General features: G+C 39.5%; 1 protein-coding gene across 4 annotated transcripts in view; it reads right to left on the bottom strand.

Annotated features, from left to right (window-relative positions):
- Positions 1 to 14,777: 14,777 nt before the first annotated feature.
- The window catches only part of rb1cc1 (RB1-inducible coiled-coil 1), a 212,872-nt gene continuing 208,007 nt past the window's right edge, over positions 14,778 to 19,642 (bottom strand). For all 4 annotated transcript variants that reach the window (XM_060823471.1, XM_060823474.1, XM_060823473.1 and 1 more), the window contains one exon: positions 14,778 to 16,073. In XM_060823471.1, coding sequence (XP_060679454.1) covers positions 15,996 to 16,073 — 78 coding nt within the window. In that variant the 3' untranslated portion in view covers positions 14,778 to 15,995. The remainder of the gene's footprint in view (positions 16,074 to 19,642) is intronic.

The raw sequence follows: 19,642 nt of genomic DNA, 5'->3' as shown, positions 1-19,642 counted from the left end.
TTGGAAAACATGGATTAACATGTTAGACAGTGTCAAACCTTATCTTACCGAGTTGACTTACAAAGGTTATTGATAAACCTTTAACCTACTAAATTCCAGCAACTTCGGACCATGCACACTCTCCTCCATTTCTCCACCACCCCCTATCTTTTCTCACGTAGCTCTGCATCTTGTTTGTATGGGTTCACTCTTGGTAGAGTTGATCTATTTTCTGCTCTTTGCTACTGTAATTATGTCCTACACTATCATTAGTACTCCCTTTGTCTTTTGCTCTGGGTGCCCTTTCCATCTGTTCCTCTTGCTGCTTTGTGCCTTTGTCAACACCATAAAAAGTTTTTCTGAAACCAGTTTCAAGGAAGAGTCATGTTGAAACATTAACTCTGTTTCTGTCCACCGATTGCTGTCAGACCTACTGAGTTTCTCCAGCACTTTGTTACTCTGTCAACTTTTCATAACTGCTTTAACCACCCTTCAAACTTCTGCTTTTTTTTATCTTCTCTATTGACATCTGTGTTTAAAAATTCTCATATTTAAATAATTCGTAGACAATTTATTTGAACTCAGTTCTTTATGTTTACAAGTCGAAACAAAAAAAAGCACATTTCAAAGAAAATATTATATGCCTTTACATTTATATATGCTCTATAGCAGCCATACAAGATGCTCTAACAGCTAAATAAAGGTATCTAAATGGTTTACTCAACTATCAGATATTAAGGAAAAGAGATGACACTGCAAGTGGTATTTTTGATCTGCACTATTTTTCACCAGTGTGAGTCACAGGAGCTTGGGACTCCGAGTACTACATTTTTTGAATGGAGGTTGAAGCACAAAGTTTTCTGATTGTATTTAGCATCCAAGCAGACTTTTAAAAAAAATCACTCATGGCATATGGTCATTACTGGCTGGGCCCGTGTTTATTGCCTATCCCTGACTACTTTTGACAAGGTGCTGATGGTGAGCTGTCTTTTTTAACTGCTGCTGTAGGTAGACCCACAATGCCACTAAAGAGGGAATTCCAGGATTTTAACACTGAAGGAATGGTGATAAATTTCCAAATCAGGATGTTGAGTGGTTGGGAGGGGAATTTGCTGGTGGTGGTGTTCCTATGTATCTGTTGCTCTTGGATTGGGTGGTTATTTGTGGACGTAGTACCAGTCAAGCAGGCTGCATTGTCCTGGTGAGCTTAAAGCTTCTTGAGTGCTCTTAGAGATAAATTTATCCAGCCAGCTGGGGAGTATTTTATTTCAATCCTGACTTGAGCCTTGTAGATGGTGAACATTTGCAGGGTCAGAAGGTGGGTTACTCAGTGCAATATTCCTAGCCTTTGACTGGCATCTATAGGACCCAGGAATGTTGATTAATATTCCAGTTAATCAAGAGATCCACATAATTAACGTCAAAGCACACACTAAGTAATACAAACCTAATGCAGGGACTATACACATGAATGTTTTTTTCAAATTAAATGTTTGGAGAAATAAACTCTACCGAAACAATTGTAAGCCCTGTCAGAAATTGTTGTAAGAAATTAAAAAGATTGTAGTCTGTATTAATAACAGTTTCTTCCAGGTTGTCATTGATGTGCTTTTATAAAAAAAGTAACTGACAGGTCATTCCATCCCCATCTCATCACGTTGCAGTATAAGTACCCCCACTGGTGTCAGCAGTTATTTTTTATTTACATCATAAATCACTTAAATAATAATGCAACTTTGCTTTAAATAAAACTTACTTGCAGAGCGCCTTTTCACTTGCACCCTGAATTGACTACTCAGACATTGCAGAGATCACAATAATAGTAAACTTTCAGTATACAATTTTTGTTGGTTTGTTGAGAGTGCTAGTTCATAAGGTTCTGGTTAAAATAAAGCTTGCTTAACAAGATTACTTTTGTCATATCAGAACAAAAATGACTGTTTAATTGCTTTTTTCCTTCTACTTTATTTTTTTAAACCAATAGTGTACAATTTAAACTTCAGTTTTTTTTCTCATCACTTTGTGGCCCTAAACTGTTGGTTACTAGATTTATGTCTAAACTTGGCACCACATGCTACTGTGGCAAAACAATCATGCTCTGCCTTTTTCTCTCTGGTTATGAAATAACTTCACAGAGGCCAGTATCCCATCACCAACTATGTTTACTTGTATACAATATACTGGCTGAGACCAGCCAACTATGAGTCAATCCCCTGAACTGAAGAGATTCTAACCTCCTGATCATTTGTTTTGTTTTTAAAATTTTCCTTTTGTGTTAACCCTCACACTATCTCCTGGCCCTGCTGGTCAGCCAGGGCTTCCCTGATTGCCCAGGGTTAACAATCCCAATCAACGATCTCGTAGTCAATAAGGTCTACCTGGTTCCAGTCACTACACTCCTCCCCCTAAGTCCGGGGATATGGGTCTGGTCTTTTGCTTGTAGCTTTTCCTGCAATGTTTTTGACCCAAGTCCAGTTCCTCTGACATGAGCAGCGTGTACCGGACCGTAGCCAGTCTTGTGTCCAAAGCATTTTGGAAGAGTTTTCTTCTCTTCCGGCAATAACGGTATCAAGGTTGCATCCATCTCAGACTCTGAGATTTCCTTGACACTAGACAGAGGTTTTTTGATAGGCCTGCTGGCTGTTCTGAGGGACCAGGTATGTTTACTCCTGCTCCATTTGCGATGTAACAGCTTTCAGGTAATCCACGTGTTTGTTCTGGACTATATCACTTACTCAAACTTTGTACATGACAGGATCTGACCTCATGTCAACCTCGCCTCCTACCCAATCAGGACCATTTTCATGGTTCGGATCCCGAACTTCGTCCCCCAAAGTAAATTGTCTCTCTCGCTTAGAGATGGTATGTGGCTAACACTGGCACTCCTGCTCCCATTTAACACTCCCTCCAAGGTCTGGGAATATCAGGTTTAATCCGGTGCGGAGTCTTCTCCCCAGCTGCAACTCTACTGGAGCTATCTCTGTTGTTGAGTGTGGGGTGGTCCTATAAATCGAACAGAAACAGAGAGAGTTTGGTGTCAAGTGACACTGTAGGCTGGCTTCTTTAAGTCTGCCTTCAATGTTTGGACCACTCTTTCCACTAGACTATTGGATAATGGACGGTATGGAGATGGACTTTAAGAAATATTTGAATTTCCTGCTGGTGTTGTTCATGACCAATATTTCTCGGAGTTAATGCATTGTGAACGATACTCGCAGCTTCTTAATAGTCATCCCTGAGTTTGCTGATCAAACGTTATGCAAGTTCAAACAATTTGAATGGGTATTCACAATGACCACAAATATTAAGCCCATGAAAGGACATGTAACTGAGCCCAGGGTTTTACCAGCCATTCCCACAAATGTGAAGGCACTGCTGGTGGCAATTTTTGTCCTTGTTGGCATCTGGGCACTGTCCCCCCAAATGCAACTATGCTGGCATCCAACCTTGGCCATCAGACATAGCTTCTTGCTAACATCTCCATCTTGGAAACCCCTGGATGACTCTGATGGGGTTCAGCCAATATCTGACGGTGGCCTTTGCTCAAGACAATTACCCTTGCTTCCGATATGATGTGATCTGGTCTCACCAGGTCCAGAAAGGTTTCAGTCCTGGTTGGGATGGCCCTTCTGTTTCCCCATTACCACCAGCTGTTTTAGTTTCGCTAGGACAGATCTTTGTGCGTCCACAGTCAGATTTTGTCAGCAGTGACTGGGTGTCCAGGAAGTTCAAAACCAAAATGGACTCTTCCAGGGGAGGCACCGTTGGTGGAGTATTTGCCAGCAGAAGGCAGCTCCAAGCATCCACATTAGCCACTTGGCTTCATGGACGATATTCTGAATTGTACACGCTGAGAATAAAGGGCCAAAACTGAATTCTACTGGAAGCTATGGGCAGCACCACCTTGTCTTTCTTCAATAACCCTCAGGTTTTATGATCTAAAACCATGACAAATTTTCATCCATAAAGGTACTGGTGGAATGTCTCACAACAAAGATGACTGCTACACTTTCCTTCTCTATCTGGGCATATTTGTGTTTGGCATCAGCCAAAGTTCAGGAAGCATATGTTATTGGGCACTCCCCTCCATTGGACCACCGGTGAGCCAACGCTACCCTGATCAAAGACCTCATAGTCAATGAAGTCAACCTGGTTCTAATCACTACAGGTTAGCACAAACACTGTATGCTATACACTTTAGGCATTAAAAGGTCCCTTATCTCGCTGATGCAGTAATAACATTGAACTGCAATACATTACAGATGATATGTGCTCTAGCCAGCAGAGATCGTGACATGAAGAAGTTAATGGCCACAGTCAACAGTCTCTGGCAGTACACATTACCTTGCTTTAAAGAAGCAGCAGGTTTCTGTTAGAACCACCTTCATAAAATGTAGGTAATGCACGTGATTTTGCGTCTAGGTTGGAATGGGAAAAATGTTCTCAGGAGATAAATAAGACATCTTTCAGAGAGGCCTTCTCCACTGCCCTCTCCATCCAAATAGCAATTTGTTTCATTTGTCTTTGCTTGATCTGTCTGTCATACTATAAGCATAAGAAAGTTGGTAACTGCAGCACCAATGGCTGGAAACAAATAGTCTGACCCAGACTTTTGAAGTTCTGACCAAACACTTCTCTGTTTATTGCACTGTTCAATGTAAATTTCACAAACTTGAACCAACTCAAAACAAAAAAGTACTTCAACGAAGCCAGACAGTCAAATAGAAAATCATTAACTCACCACTGTGATTGATGATCACTTTAAATGATAACAGTACAACATTCGTTTGCTGATGGTTTTATGTTTAAGAAAAGTCTCTGGAGTAATAAGGTTGGAATTGATAATGCTGATATCAAGTCAAGCATTAGATACAGATGTTTATAAAGTGTGGCACTGGAAAAGGCACAGGACGTCAGTCAGCATCTGGGGAGCAAGAGTCAATCTTTTGGGCATAACCCTTCCTCAGATGCTGCCTGACCTGCTATGCTTTTTCCAGTGCCACACTTTATCAACTCTGATCTCCAGCATCTGCGGTCCTATCTCCTCATTACATACTGATGATAATACAGAAACTCTGATTGCTGCAATCAAATACTTAACCAGTTCTATATTTGTGAATAGCTCAGGCTTGTTAATGTCCTCTAAATGTCTTGATAGGCATAGGTCACACCGTAAAACATGACTACTATTTTAGTCACTTCAGTCATGTTAAAAGGAAATTGAAAGGAGCAAGCTACCAAACACGTAGAACCTGCACATTTGTGTTTTTATAGGCCTGTTGTGTTTAAACTATACCTCATGTGTAACCATTTGCCAGTAGTTCACTTGTTCAATTTCAACCGTAGAATGGATTTGCATTTGTTTTCTTTCAATGTTTTTAATGCAGTCAAATTAGAGGTCTGTAAATGGTCAAAATCAGAATCTGCAAGTTCCCATGACAATTGGTTCTTTTGCTGCATTCATGAAGTGCATCTTAACAGTCGATTTATTTCAAATTGCCTGGTGTCAATTTTACTTGCTTATTGCTAAGACAGACACATTGCCCAAGCTTCTCATCTGATCTCTCTTTTCAGAGATTTTAAAGTTCTATATTATCACACAACTTCTCACCTGTTTCTGTAAAGATGCAACTTATCACAGTAAATTATTGTGGAAGTAAGTAACTATTTATAATCTGAATGAAGATGAAGGATCATTCTGCAACTTTGCAGATGATATAAATATACTTCACATACTTCTACATGAGAAGAATACAAGCCAGTCTAGGTTCAAAGAGGAAATATTTGGCAGTTGCACATTAATAGGAAAATATAACTTAATCGTGTGTGCAAAACAGATACAAAGGTCTAAATTTCCACTCATGGGCTGCATAGAGTTAGGAGAACTCTGATGCCATGAAACTTACCTTCAAACATGGCTGCCCAGATGTTAGATTTTCAGTCTGGGCAGATTAGAATTCCAGTCAGACAACTCCAGAAGAACCGAAGAGGTTGCCAGGTGTTGATTTGGGGTTTGTAGAAGGCTTGAATTGAGGATACAGCACTACGTCTGAAGTAAAACTATAGTAAAGAATAAACCATGAAATTCCCCTCTATCCCTCACTGCCCAACACATCCCCTCATGCCAAAGATTACCCTTACTAACATCCTATTCATCTTCATGTGCCAAGCCAAGGTATGTCCCCAAACAACTCCTATGGACCCTCATGCCTCCATATCAAGTTACATACCATACCTATACCAAAGGATCCTCACCAACCTGAATCTCTTCCCCACCCAAAACGGTGCTTTATGGTCCCAACAGCAACCGATTGTCAATTCTTGCCAACCAATGCTCTCACCCATCATCCTTTTCTCCTACACTTGCTATGCCAACTCACTTAGTAACCACCTTGGATAGACTTCAGGGCACACTGAAAAAAGTAAAACTTTACAAAATAGTTCCATGTGTGCACTGTGAACTTCACCATATTGAAAATAAATGCTTTCACAAAAAAAAATCCTTCAACTACAAACCTTTTAACAACAGATGTTTCTTTTATGTGCACATCCTGGTATAGCAACAGGTCATGGAAGTCAATTTAAAACCATTTAAATTGTCAAACAATGAAATGGCAGGCACCTTGCTGTGATAGTGGATGACTATGTGATCAGTCACAAAGTAAACCAATAGTGGGAGCCCTCAAGTTTGTCAACAGAGTAAAGTAGCAAGCAATATTTTCTTAAATATTTCAGACTTTTCTCCAAAAATTTCAATGCGGGACTTGTCAGCTTCCTTGGCATTTGTTTTTGACAGGTCTATTGACAGTTAATGGCCTTGACTGTTAGTGCATTTATGCACTTTCTATGCACAGTCATGGCTAGTTTTAGTTGTGTTAAATGGCATCCCCATCCCAAGGTATCCTCAGATGAGGTTTGAGGGTACCATGACAATCCAAAGAAATTGGCAAAGTTTAGACCTTCTCTCATCTGGTCTACTCAGAACACATCAAGTTTGCCACTTCTGGGCTACAAAAATCCAGCCAGAGTAGAGGCAGCTGATGATCTAAATGGCAAGCCACCTCCATATTCTGTATGACTGAATTCCCACCCCATTCTTATCTCAAATATACAATTTCCCACTTCATCTGCCATTACTAACATTGTAGGGAGGCTCTCGGTGTGGACGAAAAGTGTCCAGTCATATACATGCATTTAATAATTCCAGATTACTGGGTGCAATGCTGAATTATAGCAGTGCAGACAAGTTTAACAGATTAATTGATCTTTGCCTCTATTATCTTTGCATGTCTTCATCCAGATCTTTAATAAACGGAGCATGTAACACACATGCATGCAGGAATCTACGAGTTACTAGTTATCAATTCCCTATGCCTACACAAATCCATCAATGTAATAACTAACTCTGAATTTGCTGACCATTCTTAGCAAATCTGTATTGCATACAATTTGTAACAGGCTTCCATCAATATTGTGAAATGTTCAAATTGCAGGACCTTCTTTTCTCAGCTATTCTGAAATTTCCAAACATCATCTACTCCTTTGAGGTGGTCACATAACCCCTGAGACTTTTGCTGCTGACAGTTAAATCAAATACTTATAACTATCTGAATTTTATTTCCTTGAATCTGGCAGAATATTTGCACTTTAGATTGCCTTCAACCACCTGAAATATTAAGTTTTTGTCTCTGTAGCTGTTGCCTCAGTTATCATATACTTTCAGCTTTTACTCTTTTTATTTGTTGATTCTACCATTTACAAGATTTTGCTTTTGACTAAACAAGGGAACTTACTAGGGAGAAAAACTTAGAAAGGAAGAATGTTTTGAGAATTTTTTTCCGCTTCATATTCTTGATTAGTGTGATTTGGATTTAGTTTGTATTTTATTAAGTCAATTTTACATTTAGGCAAGGTATCTATTACATCATTATCTTTAAAGATGCCTAGGATCTTGGTCCCTGCAAGGTTTGTAGCTCAGGTTGAGGTTTAGGATGTAGATTTGCTCACTGAGCTGTAGGTTTGATATCCAGACATTTCATTACCTGGCTAGGTAACATCATCAGTGGCGACCTCCAAGTGAAGCCAAGATGTTGTCTCCTGCTTTCTATTTATATGTTTGTCCTGGATGGGGTTCCTGGGGTTTGTGGTGATGTCATTTCCTGAGGGGTTGATAGATGGCATCTAGATCTATGTGTTTGTTTATGGCATTGTGGTTGGAGTGCCAGGCCTCTAGGAATTCTCTGGCATGTCTTTGCTTAGCCTGTCCCAGGATAGATGTGTTGTCCCAGTTGAAATGGTGGTTTTTTTCATACGTGTGTAAGGCTACCGAGGGAGAGAGGGTCATGTCTTTTTGTGGCTAGCTGGTGTTCGTGTATCCTGGCGGCTAACTTTCTTTCTGTTTGTCCTACGTAGTGTTTGTGGCAGTCCTTGCATGGAATTTTGTAGATGACGTTGGTTTTGTCCATGGGTTGTCAGTTTTTGTTTGAGTGTGTTGGTGGGTTTGTGTGCTACTAGGATTCCGAGGGGTCTTAGTCGTCTGGCTGTCATTTCTGAGACTTCTTTGATGTATGGTAAGGTGGTTAGGGTTTCTGGCTGTGTTAGGTCTGCTTGTCGTGGTTGGTTCCTGAGGAATCTGCAGACTATATTTTTTGAGTATCCGTTCTTCTTGAATACGTTGTATAGGTGGTTCTCCTCTGTTTTCCAAAGTTCGTCTGTGCTGCAGTGTGTGGTGGCTCATTGGAGTAGTATTCTAATACAGCTTTGTTTGTGTGTGTTGGGATGGTTGCTGGTGTAGCCAAGTATTTGGTCAGTGTTTGTCGGTTTTCTGTATATGCAGGTTTGTAGTTCTCCGTTGTCCTTTTTTTTTGACTGTGACGTCCACGAATGCGAGGTCATTGTCAGCCTCTTCTTCCTTGGTGAACTTTATGCCTGTGACGGTGGTGTTGATGATGTTAAATGTCTCTTCTATCTTGTTTCGTTTTGTGATGACAAAAGTGTCATCTACGTAGCGGACCCAGATTTTTGATTTGATGGTTGGTAAGACCCCTCGGAATCCTAGTAGCACACAAACCCACCAACACTCTCAAACAAAAACTAACAAACTTAAAAGACCCAGTACAACCCACGGACAAAACCAACGTCATCTACAAAATTCCATGCAAGGACTGACACAAACACTATGTAGGACAAAACAGGAAGAAAGTTCGCCACCAGGATACACGAACACCAACTAGCCACAAAAAGACACGACCCTGTCTCCCTCGTAGCCCTACACATAGATGAAAAAACTACCATTTCGACTGGGACAACACATCTATCCTGGGACAGGCTAAGCAAAGACATGCCAGAGGCCTGGCACTCCAACCATAATGCCATAAACAAACACATAGACCTAGATATCCATCTATCAACCCCTCAGAAACGAACAGGAAATGACATCACCACAAACCCCAGGAATCCCATCCAGGAGAAAGATATAAATAGAAAGCAGGAGACAACATCTTGGCTTCACTTGGAGGTCGCCACAGATGATGTTACCTAGCCAGGTAATGAAACATCTGGATATCAAACCTATAGCTCAGCAAGCAAACCTACACCCTAAATCTTGGTCCCTCTGTTCTTTTCTTTTTTAGCCCAGTCTGATGTCAATTGCATACACCACATGTAACACATTCATTCAGAACTGAGGGGTACCAACAAGAACAGAACAGGCTGGTGAATTATTTTCTTTTCAGAAAAGATCTTGACCAAAGGCAAGGTGACAATTTTTGCACTCATAGACAGCAATTAAGAGCTTCAAGTCCTTATTGATCTTAATGCATTAGGCACTTATTTGACCTCAGCTGGTGTGCACGTACAGTTGTGGATGCCACATTACAGGAAAAACATGAATGCATTGGAGTCTGCACACAGCAGTTCATTAGGATATGCTGGGACAGTGTTCCTTTAAAGGGTGAGTCACATGAGCACCTGCAAGTTATCATCCAGGTTTTTGGGCTTGCTCAGACTTATTTTGGTTCTTAAGAGTGGACATCTTTGGAACCAACCTCCCATTCAGCAGCAAATGACAAGTTTGTCTGTTCTTTAATTCAAACTGGACCCTAGTAACTGCCCAGAATATACCGTTTATTTAATATTGTTTTACCATGTCTTTCCTACCAAAATGAATTACTTAACAGCATTAAATTTCATCTGCTCGTTCTATCAAGCGGTCAACTTCCTTTCCAAGTTCTACACTTGTCACCTCACAGTAAAATTTGTGCCAAGAGTAAATTGTGCCTTGTACACTAAAGTTTAGGTCATGAGCAATGTCAGGAAGTGAGATGTTTCAAACACTGAACCCTTTGAAACATAGAATATAAGAACCTAAGAAATGGGAACATTAATAGGCCATATATCCCCTCAAAGCTGCTATGCTATTCAATAAGATCATGGCTGGCCTTCTGGTGGACTCATCTCCACATACCCATCTACTCACCTTAAGCCCAATTCCTTTGCTGTTCAAAAACCTTTCTTTGCCTTAAGAACATTCAATGAGATACCCTCAACTGCCTCACCGTGCAGGGAATTCCATATATTCACAACTGTTTGAGTGAATAAGTTCCTCAACTCAGTCCTAAATCTGTACTCCCTTATCTTGAACTTTTGCCCCCTAGTTCTAGTTTTACTCACCAGTGGAAACAACCCCCCTGCTTCTATCTTATTTATTCCCTTCATAATTTTATATTTTCCACAAGATCCCCCTCATTCCTCTAAATTTCACTCAGTATAGTACCAATATGGTTTTTATAACCCAACCCTCTCAACTCCGCAATCAATCTAGTGAACTTCCTCTGCATCCCATCCAGTATATTCTTTCTCAAGTAAGGAGACCAAAACTGTACATAGTACTCCAGCACCTTATATAGCGGCAGAATAACCTCCCTGTTTTTACATTCCATCCCTCCAGCAATGAAGGACAATATTCCATTTGCCTTCCTAACTAGCTGCTGCACCTACAAAACAACTTTTGTGATTCATTTACAAGGACACTATACAGTAGAATACTGCAATTTCTCACCATTTAAATAATAGTCTATTTTACTGTTATTCCTACCAAAATGGATGACCTCACATTTTACCAACATTGTACTCCATCTGCCAGACCATTGCCCTCTCACTTAACCTATCTATATTCCTCTGCAGATTTGTGTCACTTTGCCCTACCATTCATCTGAATGTCATCTGAAAACATTTAATACACTACACTTGGTCCCCAACTCCAAGTCATCTACGTAAACTGGAAACAATTGCAGTTCCAACATTGATTTCTGAGGGATATTACTAGCCACTGATTGCCAACCAGAAAAACACCCATTTATTCCCACTGTTTACTTTCAATTAGTTAACCAATTCTCTATCTATGCTAACTACATTACCTGTAATGTAGTGCACCTTTATCTTATGCAGCAGGTTTTTGTACTTGTTGAATTCCTTCTATAAATCCCGATATATCTTAATCAACTAGTTCAGTTGTCTACCGTGCTCGTATTGTCCTCAAAGAATTCCAGTAATTTAGTTAAACATGACCTGCCTTTCATGAACCCATACTGCATCTGCTCAATGGGACAATTTTTATTTGGATGTATTGCTGTTTTTTCCTTAATGATAGATTCAAGCACTTTCTTCACTACAGAAGTTAAGCTAATGGGCCTTTAGATACCCTCCCCTTTGTCTACCTTTTGTTTAGAAAAAAAGGTGGCGTCACATCTGCTCCTTTCCAATCTGCTGGAACTGCCCCAGAGTCCAGCGAATTTTGATGAATTATCACAAGCAAATTTGCTATTTCCCCACCATCTCTTTTGGTACCCTGGGATGCACTTCATCAGAGCCAGGAAATTTGACAACCTTTAGCCCCATTATCAACAAGTATTGGCTTGTTATTTGTGAAGACTGACATTTGTGCGGCATAAATGTTACTTGTCAGCTCAAGTCTGGATGTCACCCGTGTGCTGCTGCATTTGGACATTGTCTGCTTCTGTATCTGAGGATTCACAAATGATACTGAAAATCAGACTGGAAACTTACTGATGTAGAAGATTTTCTCGAATATAATTGAGGAGTTCTTTCCCTTTTCTGCCCTTAATTATTGCTATATTGATCGTATTAATAGTGTAAACTCTATCTCATAATTCTTGCACTTCTGTTTGCAAATTTGTTACCCTATGGTTTCCCATTATATGGTGACATATAGAATGCAATCAGCACCAAAATGTAACAAGCAAAAACTGTACCAGAGGCATTGAATTGTACAGCATGGAAACAGATCCTTGGATCCATAAACATTCAACTGTGCTGTTTATATAGCAAGTCTCAGTTATCACCATAATGTTGTATTTCCACATGGCTGTGACTAAGGTCACCAAGTTTATTTAGCAACAAAAGCAGGAATTGCTGAAGAAACTCAGGCTTGGCAGCATCTGAGAGACAGCAGAGTCAATGTTTCAGTTCCAGCGATCCTTCTTCAGATTCTCCTTCAGTTCTCCAGCAATCTCTGTTTTTATTTCAAATTTCCAGCATGTGTAGCTGTTTAACTTAATTATCATACTACTGTATTTACGCAAAGTTTGTTTTTATTACATTCACTTTTACTCAGATAACACATCTACTCTAGGTTATCTTTCTCAATTTCGTGCACAGCTCTACGTTGCTAATTTTCCTTTAAAGTTTCTACATCCCTGTTAACTTGGTTTAACCCTCCCAACAGCAACAGTAAGTCACCCCAAAAGGAGACTGGTCCCAGCTCAGTTCAAGTGCGATCTTTCCAGCCAGAAGTCTATAAAATTTCAGCCTTGATTTGAGTGGCAGTGAGTTTGCAGTATACTTCACTTGACAGAAGTTAGACAAATCAATTTTTACCTCTGATTCTTGTCCAACTGTATGTTTTAAAAAAGCACATGCACAGGACTGCACACTGCCTGTGACCTTTATATTGATAAAGGAGTCATAGTCTTAGACGTCCATAGGGCAGGTCTCTCATGTGGGAGCAAGAGTAGAAGGGTGATTGAGTGAGAGGGAGAGAGTGCGAGAGTGAGAGCGAGAGGGCAAGAGAGAGAGCTAGCGTGATTACTGGTGGTGGTTTGACCTAATCTTCAACACTCTTCAGACAAGGGGAGAAGTTGAGGAGAGTTCTTTATGCTAACCCAGACAGGGCATGTGAGAAGTGAACCCACACTACTGGCACCACTCAGCATTGCAAACCAGTTGCCCTGCCAACATTGTAAACCTGCTGACACAATGCTTTTGCTCCACACTTGAACAGTGACTTGAAGTGGGAGGGATAAGGATGAAAAATAAAAATTCTAGAAAAAATTTCAAACTTCATTTCAGTAACCATTACTTGCATTTGTATGGCCTTCTATGAATATATAAAGATTTTAGACATACTGGACAAAACTGATATAATTGGACAAAAGTTTATCTAAGTCAAAGGAAGAAATATGAAGAGTGACACAAGCTTGTTAAAACAAATCAGTTTTTAAGACTTTCCTTTAAGAGACAAATGGAAGGATGAGTATTAAGAAAGGAAAACTGGAGAATGAAGCTGAGAAAGCTGAAGGAACAGCTACAAACTGTAGAGTGGGAGAGATGTATAACAAACAGGAAATGGAGATTTCTTCAAGGTAAGTTATATGGCTGGAGTTCATAGACATACAGAGCTATAAAGAGGTTTAACACTAAAAACATTTCCGAGGCTATTGAGAGATGAGGACCTTATAAAAGTTTGCAAGGCATAGGTGGTGAATGCATGCGATAGAATATGTACTGAATTAAGGTGAGCTTAAGTTTATGGAAGGTAAAAGTTTGGATTGAAAAAAAAATGAAGTTCCAAATTAACAAATATGTAGGTGAATGTTTCAGAAACAGATGGATTGAGGCAGGGAATTGTGAAGATGGAAGGAGTATTGTTGTGTTAGAAATCACATGCAATCAATTGATTAATGAGGCCTAACAAGACTGAACTTGAAACAATGATTGTACTAAATCAATTCCTATTTCCAAAGAGTTCATGGCAAAGCTGCAGAAACAGAATTATTTTCCCCCAAAATTTAACTGGGGGAAACTGCAGCTCATCCATGATTTTAGCAGTCTGACAAAACAGTGGCAGTGAAGTAAACAACAAAGCAGGGTAGAACTGAAGCTTCATATTATCTTTACACATGAAGTTAGCCCCTGTCAAGTCAGCACATAGATAAGGAACATAGCTGGCAGCCAAAATAATAATGCTCAAAATCCATACTGGCAGTGAATGCAAATTTGAATTCATGCGTGGGTGAAAAAACAAACTCCATAACATCCTTTCATAATTGGCTTTAAAGTCAAAACACTAATAAATTGACCCACAGGTAGCCACAATAGATGGAAAACGACATACAAGTCAGTCTGAATCGGGCATTAGATAGCTGAAGGAAAATCTTCCAAAGAAAGGAATGAAAAAATTCATAGTCTGAGCTAAAGATTAGGGATTATAGTCAATTCCTATTAAAGAAGATTTGAAGAACAATTCTCAATTCTGGTTCTGGGTTTTGATGTTTTGCTAATTATTAGTTGCCTTGGAACCAGTGTTTTGCAATAGGATTACACATTGCTTTAAAGATTAAAATTTTTATTCCCCCTCCATTCTGCTTGCTCAATTAATACCAAGCTTCTATCCAACTGCTTATTTACTACAATCAAGGGAGCATAAATAGTTCACTGCTAATAGTTGTCACTCAAATATACTGTATTAATCTATTATAATAGGCCAACATACAGTGATAAAGTTTTGTCACACCTTGTATTGAAAATTAATCTCAATTATATACCAATAACACATTTTGCAATTACCATACTGCCTTTCACAACCTCGATGCTTGGAAGCACTTTACAGCCAACGGAGCATTTGAAATATAGACAATATTGCAATACAGTAACAGCAACAGCTTTCACAAGAAGGCAAAGTTAACAACTTTATCTAATAATTAAATTTACATTGAATTTTAATAATTCTCTTTTCTCCCAGTATTCCAGGACTGTAACTAAACATTTTACATGATATGCATACTTACATATTTAACTGTTTATTGTTTCAAAATTTTGAACTTTTTGCAATACAGTAATGTTCATAACAAAGATTTTTATGATGGTTAATATACAATGAAAGATTGGTTTTAAAATTGCATGGACACTGGTCACTAAGATGAAACAATATATTACATTTAATTCAGCTGTAATTTCTGGAAAGCTTCAGTACTGTGTTGTTTGTAAACAACACAAATTCTTCCATTCCAATGTGCATACAAATGATTAATGATTGATGGTGCTTTTTTGCAGAAATGCAATTTTAGCAACAGATTCAAATTCCAGTCACATTCATTTGAACAGGTCTTCACCATACAGGGCTAGATCTCAATATAATTAAGTAACTTTAGTGTGTGTAGATTGACAACTAGAATGAAAATCCACAGAAGCAAACTGAAGATAAAACTTTATATGGGATGTTTGCATGCTAGGAATACTCCTATAAATATTTAAATGATGAAAGCCATATGGTAAAGATGATTTTCTCAAACTTATGATAAATTCCATTACAAATGCTGGTAATAATGAGAACTGTTTATACATCTGAGTATTCAATGATTTTTGTTTTGAACAGGCAAATCACATGGCTATTATGCCACAATGTAGAGGTCATGCTCTTTGAAAATAATGTATTTGGTCCATTTTTCTAAGTCATCTGGTTAAGAATAAAAGCAGTTCATTGAATGGGACTAGATGCATTTTATGATCTGGACAGTATTGAATTCAATACATTTTGAAGGGGGAGTATCAAAAAAATTAAGCTTTACTCCAGCAAGTTTCTATTTATGTGAATTCATTTGTGCTGCCTTCTTTTCCAGTACCTTTAGAAGCTCCATGACAAATAAAGCCCAAAAAGCTATAAAGGAATTGTGACAGAAAACAAATGTGGGCTAACAACAGTTTGTTTCATATCACTATTATACTTTCTTGTTCCAGGGTACTGCTTTCACTCTGTAGAATTTTGTTCCCAGAGGAACTTTAAATCTGTTTTGAGCCTGAAATAAATCAAACAAAATTTCAGTTTGATCAATATACAAAATTAACATAAGGTAATCAATCCTTATACGTGCATAGTGTCAAAGAATTTCCAATAAAGGTTACACAATCCTAATAAATAATTCCAAGGGAATAAATGTGATCAGATTTGATAGATTCCAAAGCATTCACAGACCAGATGTGACGAAGAAAGGCTAATCAGATTATCTAGTAAAAGCATCTGTTCAGTTTGTAGAATACTAAGAGTGAGTACATCGTCATTTTTATTTAAATTCTTTCAAGGGATGTGCCTGTCTGTTCCTAAATGCCCTGGACAAGGTAATGCTGAGCTGCCATCTTGAGCTACTTGGGTGGACGGGTTTATGGTCACACGCTGTGATAGGTAGGGAGTTACAGGTTTTTGATCCAGATGACAAAGAATAAGCAATGATGTAGTTCTGGTCAGAATGCCATTATGGTATATGGCTTGGAAAGGTGTTCCCACACATTTTCTGCCAATTTCCTTCAATATGGCAAAAGTTGTGCTTTTGAAAAGTGTGCACCTGAGGAGCCTTGATTGGTCAATGAAGTGCATCTTGTAAGTGATATGCAATGCTGCCAGTGTACTAACTGATAATAATGGAAGCAAATGTTGAAGATGGCAGATAGGAAGATGGTGCCATATCTTTTGAGTGTTGTTGCAGCTATACTCTCCAGGCAAGTGCATCACTGTGCCTTGTAGATGGTGGTAGGCATTGGTGAGATAGGAATGGAATTACTTTGCCATGGAATTCTTGGCCTCTGACCTGCTGTTGTTGTTATAGTATTTATATAACTGAGCCAGTTCAGTTTTTAGTCAATAGTAACACCCAGGGTGATGATACTATTCTAGTCAATAGTAACATCCAGGGGGATCTGGCAATATAATACCTCTGATTTCCTCGAATTCCAGGAGCAGCAATTACTGTTTTATATGCTGTTGCATTTTTTTTTCCAATGTTCCAAAACAAAGTCAAAACAACAGCAGTTTAAAAGGGAGAAGAGCAGACAAAGGAAGCACATGGTGAGGACAGTGCAGGAGTGAGAGAGAATGTGAGTGAGTGAGTGAACCTGCACAGTTACTGCCTTTGCTGTTTGAATTAGTGTATCGCTGGACATCGGAGTACATCTGGGAAAATTAACAAACAGTGAAATTCACAACTAATCTTGCCGGAACTGTTGGACAAAGTTCACAGCACAGAATCAGATAAGTTAATCGTTGTTTTGAGTGTGGCCTACAGAGAATCTGCAGTAGTGAGTAGAGTAGGTTCTTTCTTGATTATATGTTTTTGGAGATATGTCTCTTGATTAAACTTAAAATATAAGCCATAGCTATTAGTTTAACCTGGGACAGTGTGTGTCGAGGAATAAGACAGTGTTATTTTCTGTGTCTGTAGATTGTGAAACAGCAAAAAATGGCCTTTGCAGTGATATGTACTTCTTGTCAGATGTGGGAGTTTAAAGAGAGTTTACGGGTTACTGTGGATTATATCTGCCATAAATGCTGTTGGATGCGAGTCTGATCAGATCAAGTGGATCAGTTGGAGAGACAGGTAGAAGCGATAAGGAGTTTGCAACAGCAACAGTATGTGATCGATGGCAGTTATAGGAAGGGGGGGTGAGAGAGGTCAGCGCCTAGGACAGGAGTCTTTTGTGGATATACCCATTTCAAACAGGTATGCTGTTTTGGAAAATGTAGGGGGTGATGGATTCTCAAGGGAACGTAGCACAAACAGCCAAGTTTCTGGGATTGAGACTGGCTCTAATGCAACGAGGGGTACGTCGGCTTCCAAGAGATCAATTGTGTTAGGGGATTCTATAGTCAGAGGTACAGACAGACGTTTCTGTGGCCAGCAGAGAAAAAGCAGAATGGTGTGTTGTTTCCCTAGTGCCAGGATTAAGGATGTCTCAGAGAGGGTGCAGAATGTTCTCATGGGGGAAAAGGGGCCAGCAGGAGGTCATTGTCCACATTGGAACCAACAACACTGGAAGGGAAAAGGTTGAGATTCTGAAGGGAGATTACAGAGAGTTAGGCAGAAATTTAAAAAGGAGGTCCTCAAGGGTAGTAATATCTGGATTACTCCCGGTGCTACGAGCTAGTGAGGGCAGAAATAGGAGGATAGAGCAGATGAATGCATGGCTGAGGAGCTGGTGTATGGGAGAAGGGTTCACATTTTTGGATCATTGGAATCTCTTTTGGGGTAGAAGTGACCTAAACAAGAAGGACGGATTGCACCTAAATTGGAAGGGAACGAATATACTGGCAGGAAAATTTGCTAGAACTGCTGTGGAGAATTTAAACTAGTAAGGTGAGGGTGAAGAAGGGGGGAGGGGGAAGGGGACCCAGGGAGATAGTGAGGAAAGAGATCGATCCAAGACAGGTACAGCTGAGAACAGAAGAGAGTCAAACACTCAGGGCAGGCAGGGACAAGGTAAGACAAATAAATTAAACTGCAAGGGGCCTAACAGGGAAGGCAGATGAACTCAGGGCATGGTTAGGAACATGGGACTGGGATATTATTGCAATTACTGAAACATGGCTCAGGGATGGGCAGGACTGGCAGCTTAATGATCCAGGATACAAATGCTACAGGAAGGATAGAAAGGGAGGCAAGAGAGGGAGGGAGTGGCATTTTCGATAAGGGATAGCATTACAGCTGTGCAGAGGGAGGATATTCCCAGAAATACATCCAGGAAAGTTATTTGGATGGAACTGAGAAATAAGAAAGGGATGGTCACCTTATTGGGATTGTATTATAGACCCCTCAATAGTCAGAGGGAAATTGAGAAACAAACTTGTAAGGAGATCTCAGCTATCTGTAAGAATAATAGGGTAGTTATGGTAGGGGATTTTAACTTTCCAAACATAGACTGGAACTGCCATTGTGTTAAAGGTTTAGATGGAGAGGAATTTCTTGTGTGTATAAGACAATTTTCTGATTCAGTATGGGGATGTACCTACTAGAGAAGGTGCAAAACTTGACCTACTCTTGGGAAATAAGGTAGGGCAGGTGACTGAGCTGTCAGTGGGGGAGCACTTTGGGGCCAATGATTATGATTCTATTTGTTTTAAAATAATGATGGAAAAGGATAGATGAGATCTAAAAGTTGAAGTTCTAAATTGGAGAAAGGCCAATTTTGACGGTATTAGGCAAGAATTTTCGAAAGCTGATTGGAGGCAGATGTTCACAGGGAAAGAGACGGATGGAAAATGGGAAGCCTTCTGAAATGAGATAACAAGAATCTAGAGAAAGTACATTCCTGTCAGGGTGAAAGGGAAGGCTAGTAGGTATAGGGAATGCTGGATGACTAAAGAAATTGAGGGTTTGGTTAAGAAAAAGAGGAAGCATATGTCAAGTATAGACGGAATAGATTGAGTGAATCCTTAGAAGTGTATAAAGAATGTAGGACTATACTTAAGAGGGAAATCAGGAGGGCAAAATGGGGACATGAGATAGCTTTGGCAAATAGAATTAAGAAGAATCCAAAAGGGTTTTTACAAATATGTTAAGGACAAAAGGATAACTAGGGAGAGAATAGGGCCCCTCAA

This window comes from Hemiscyllium ocellatum, chromosome 4, assembly GCF_020745735.1.
Source record: "Hemiscyllium ocellatum isolate sHemOce1 chromosome 4, sHemOce1.pat.X.cur, whole genome shotgun sequence".
In the NCBI taxonomy this organism is placed as follows: domain Eukaryota; kingdom Metazoa; phylum Chordata; class Chondrichthyes; order Orectolobiformes; family Hemiscylliidae; genus Hemiscyllium; species Hemiscyllium ocellatum.
This window is presented reverse-complemented; position numbering and strand designations above follow the sequence as displayed.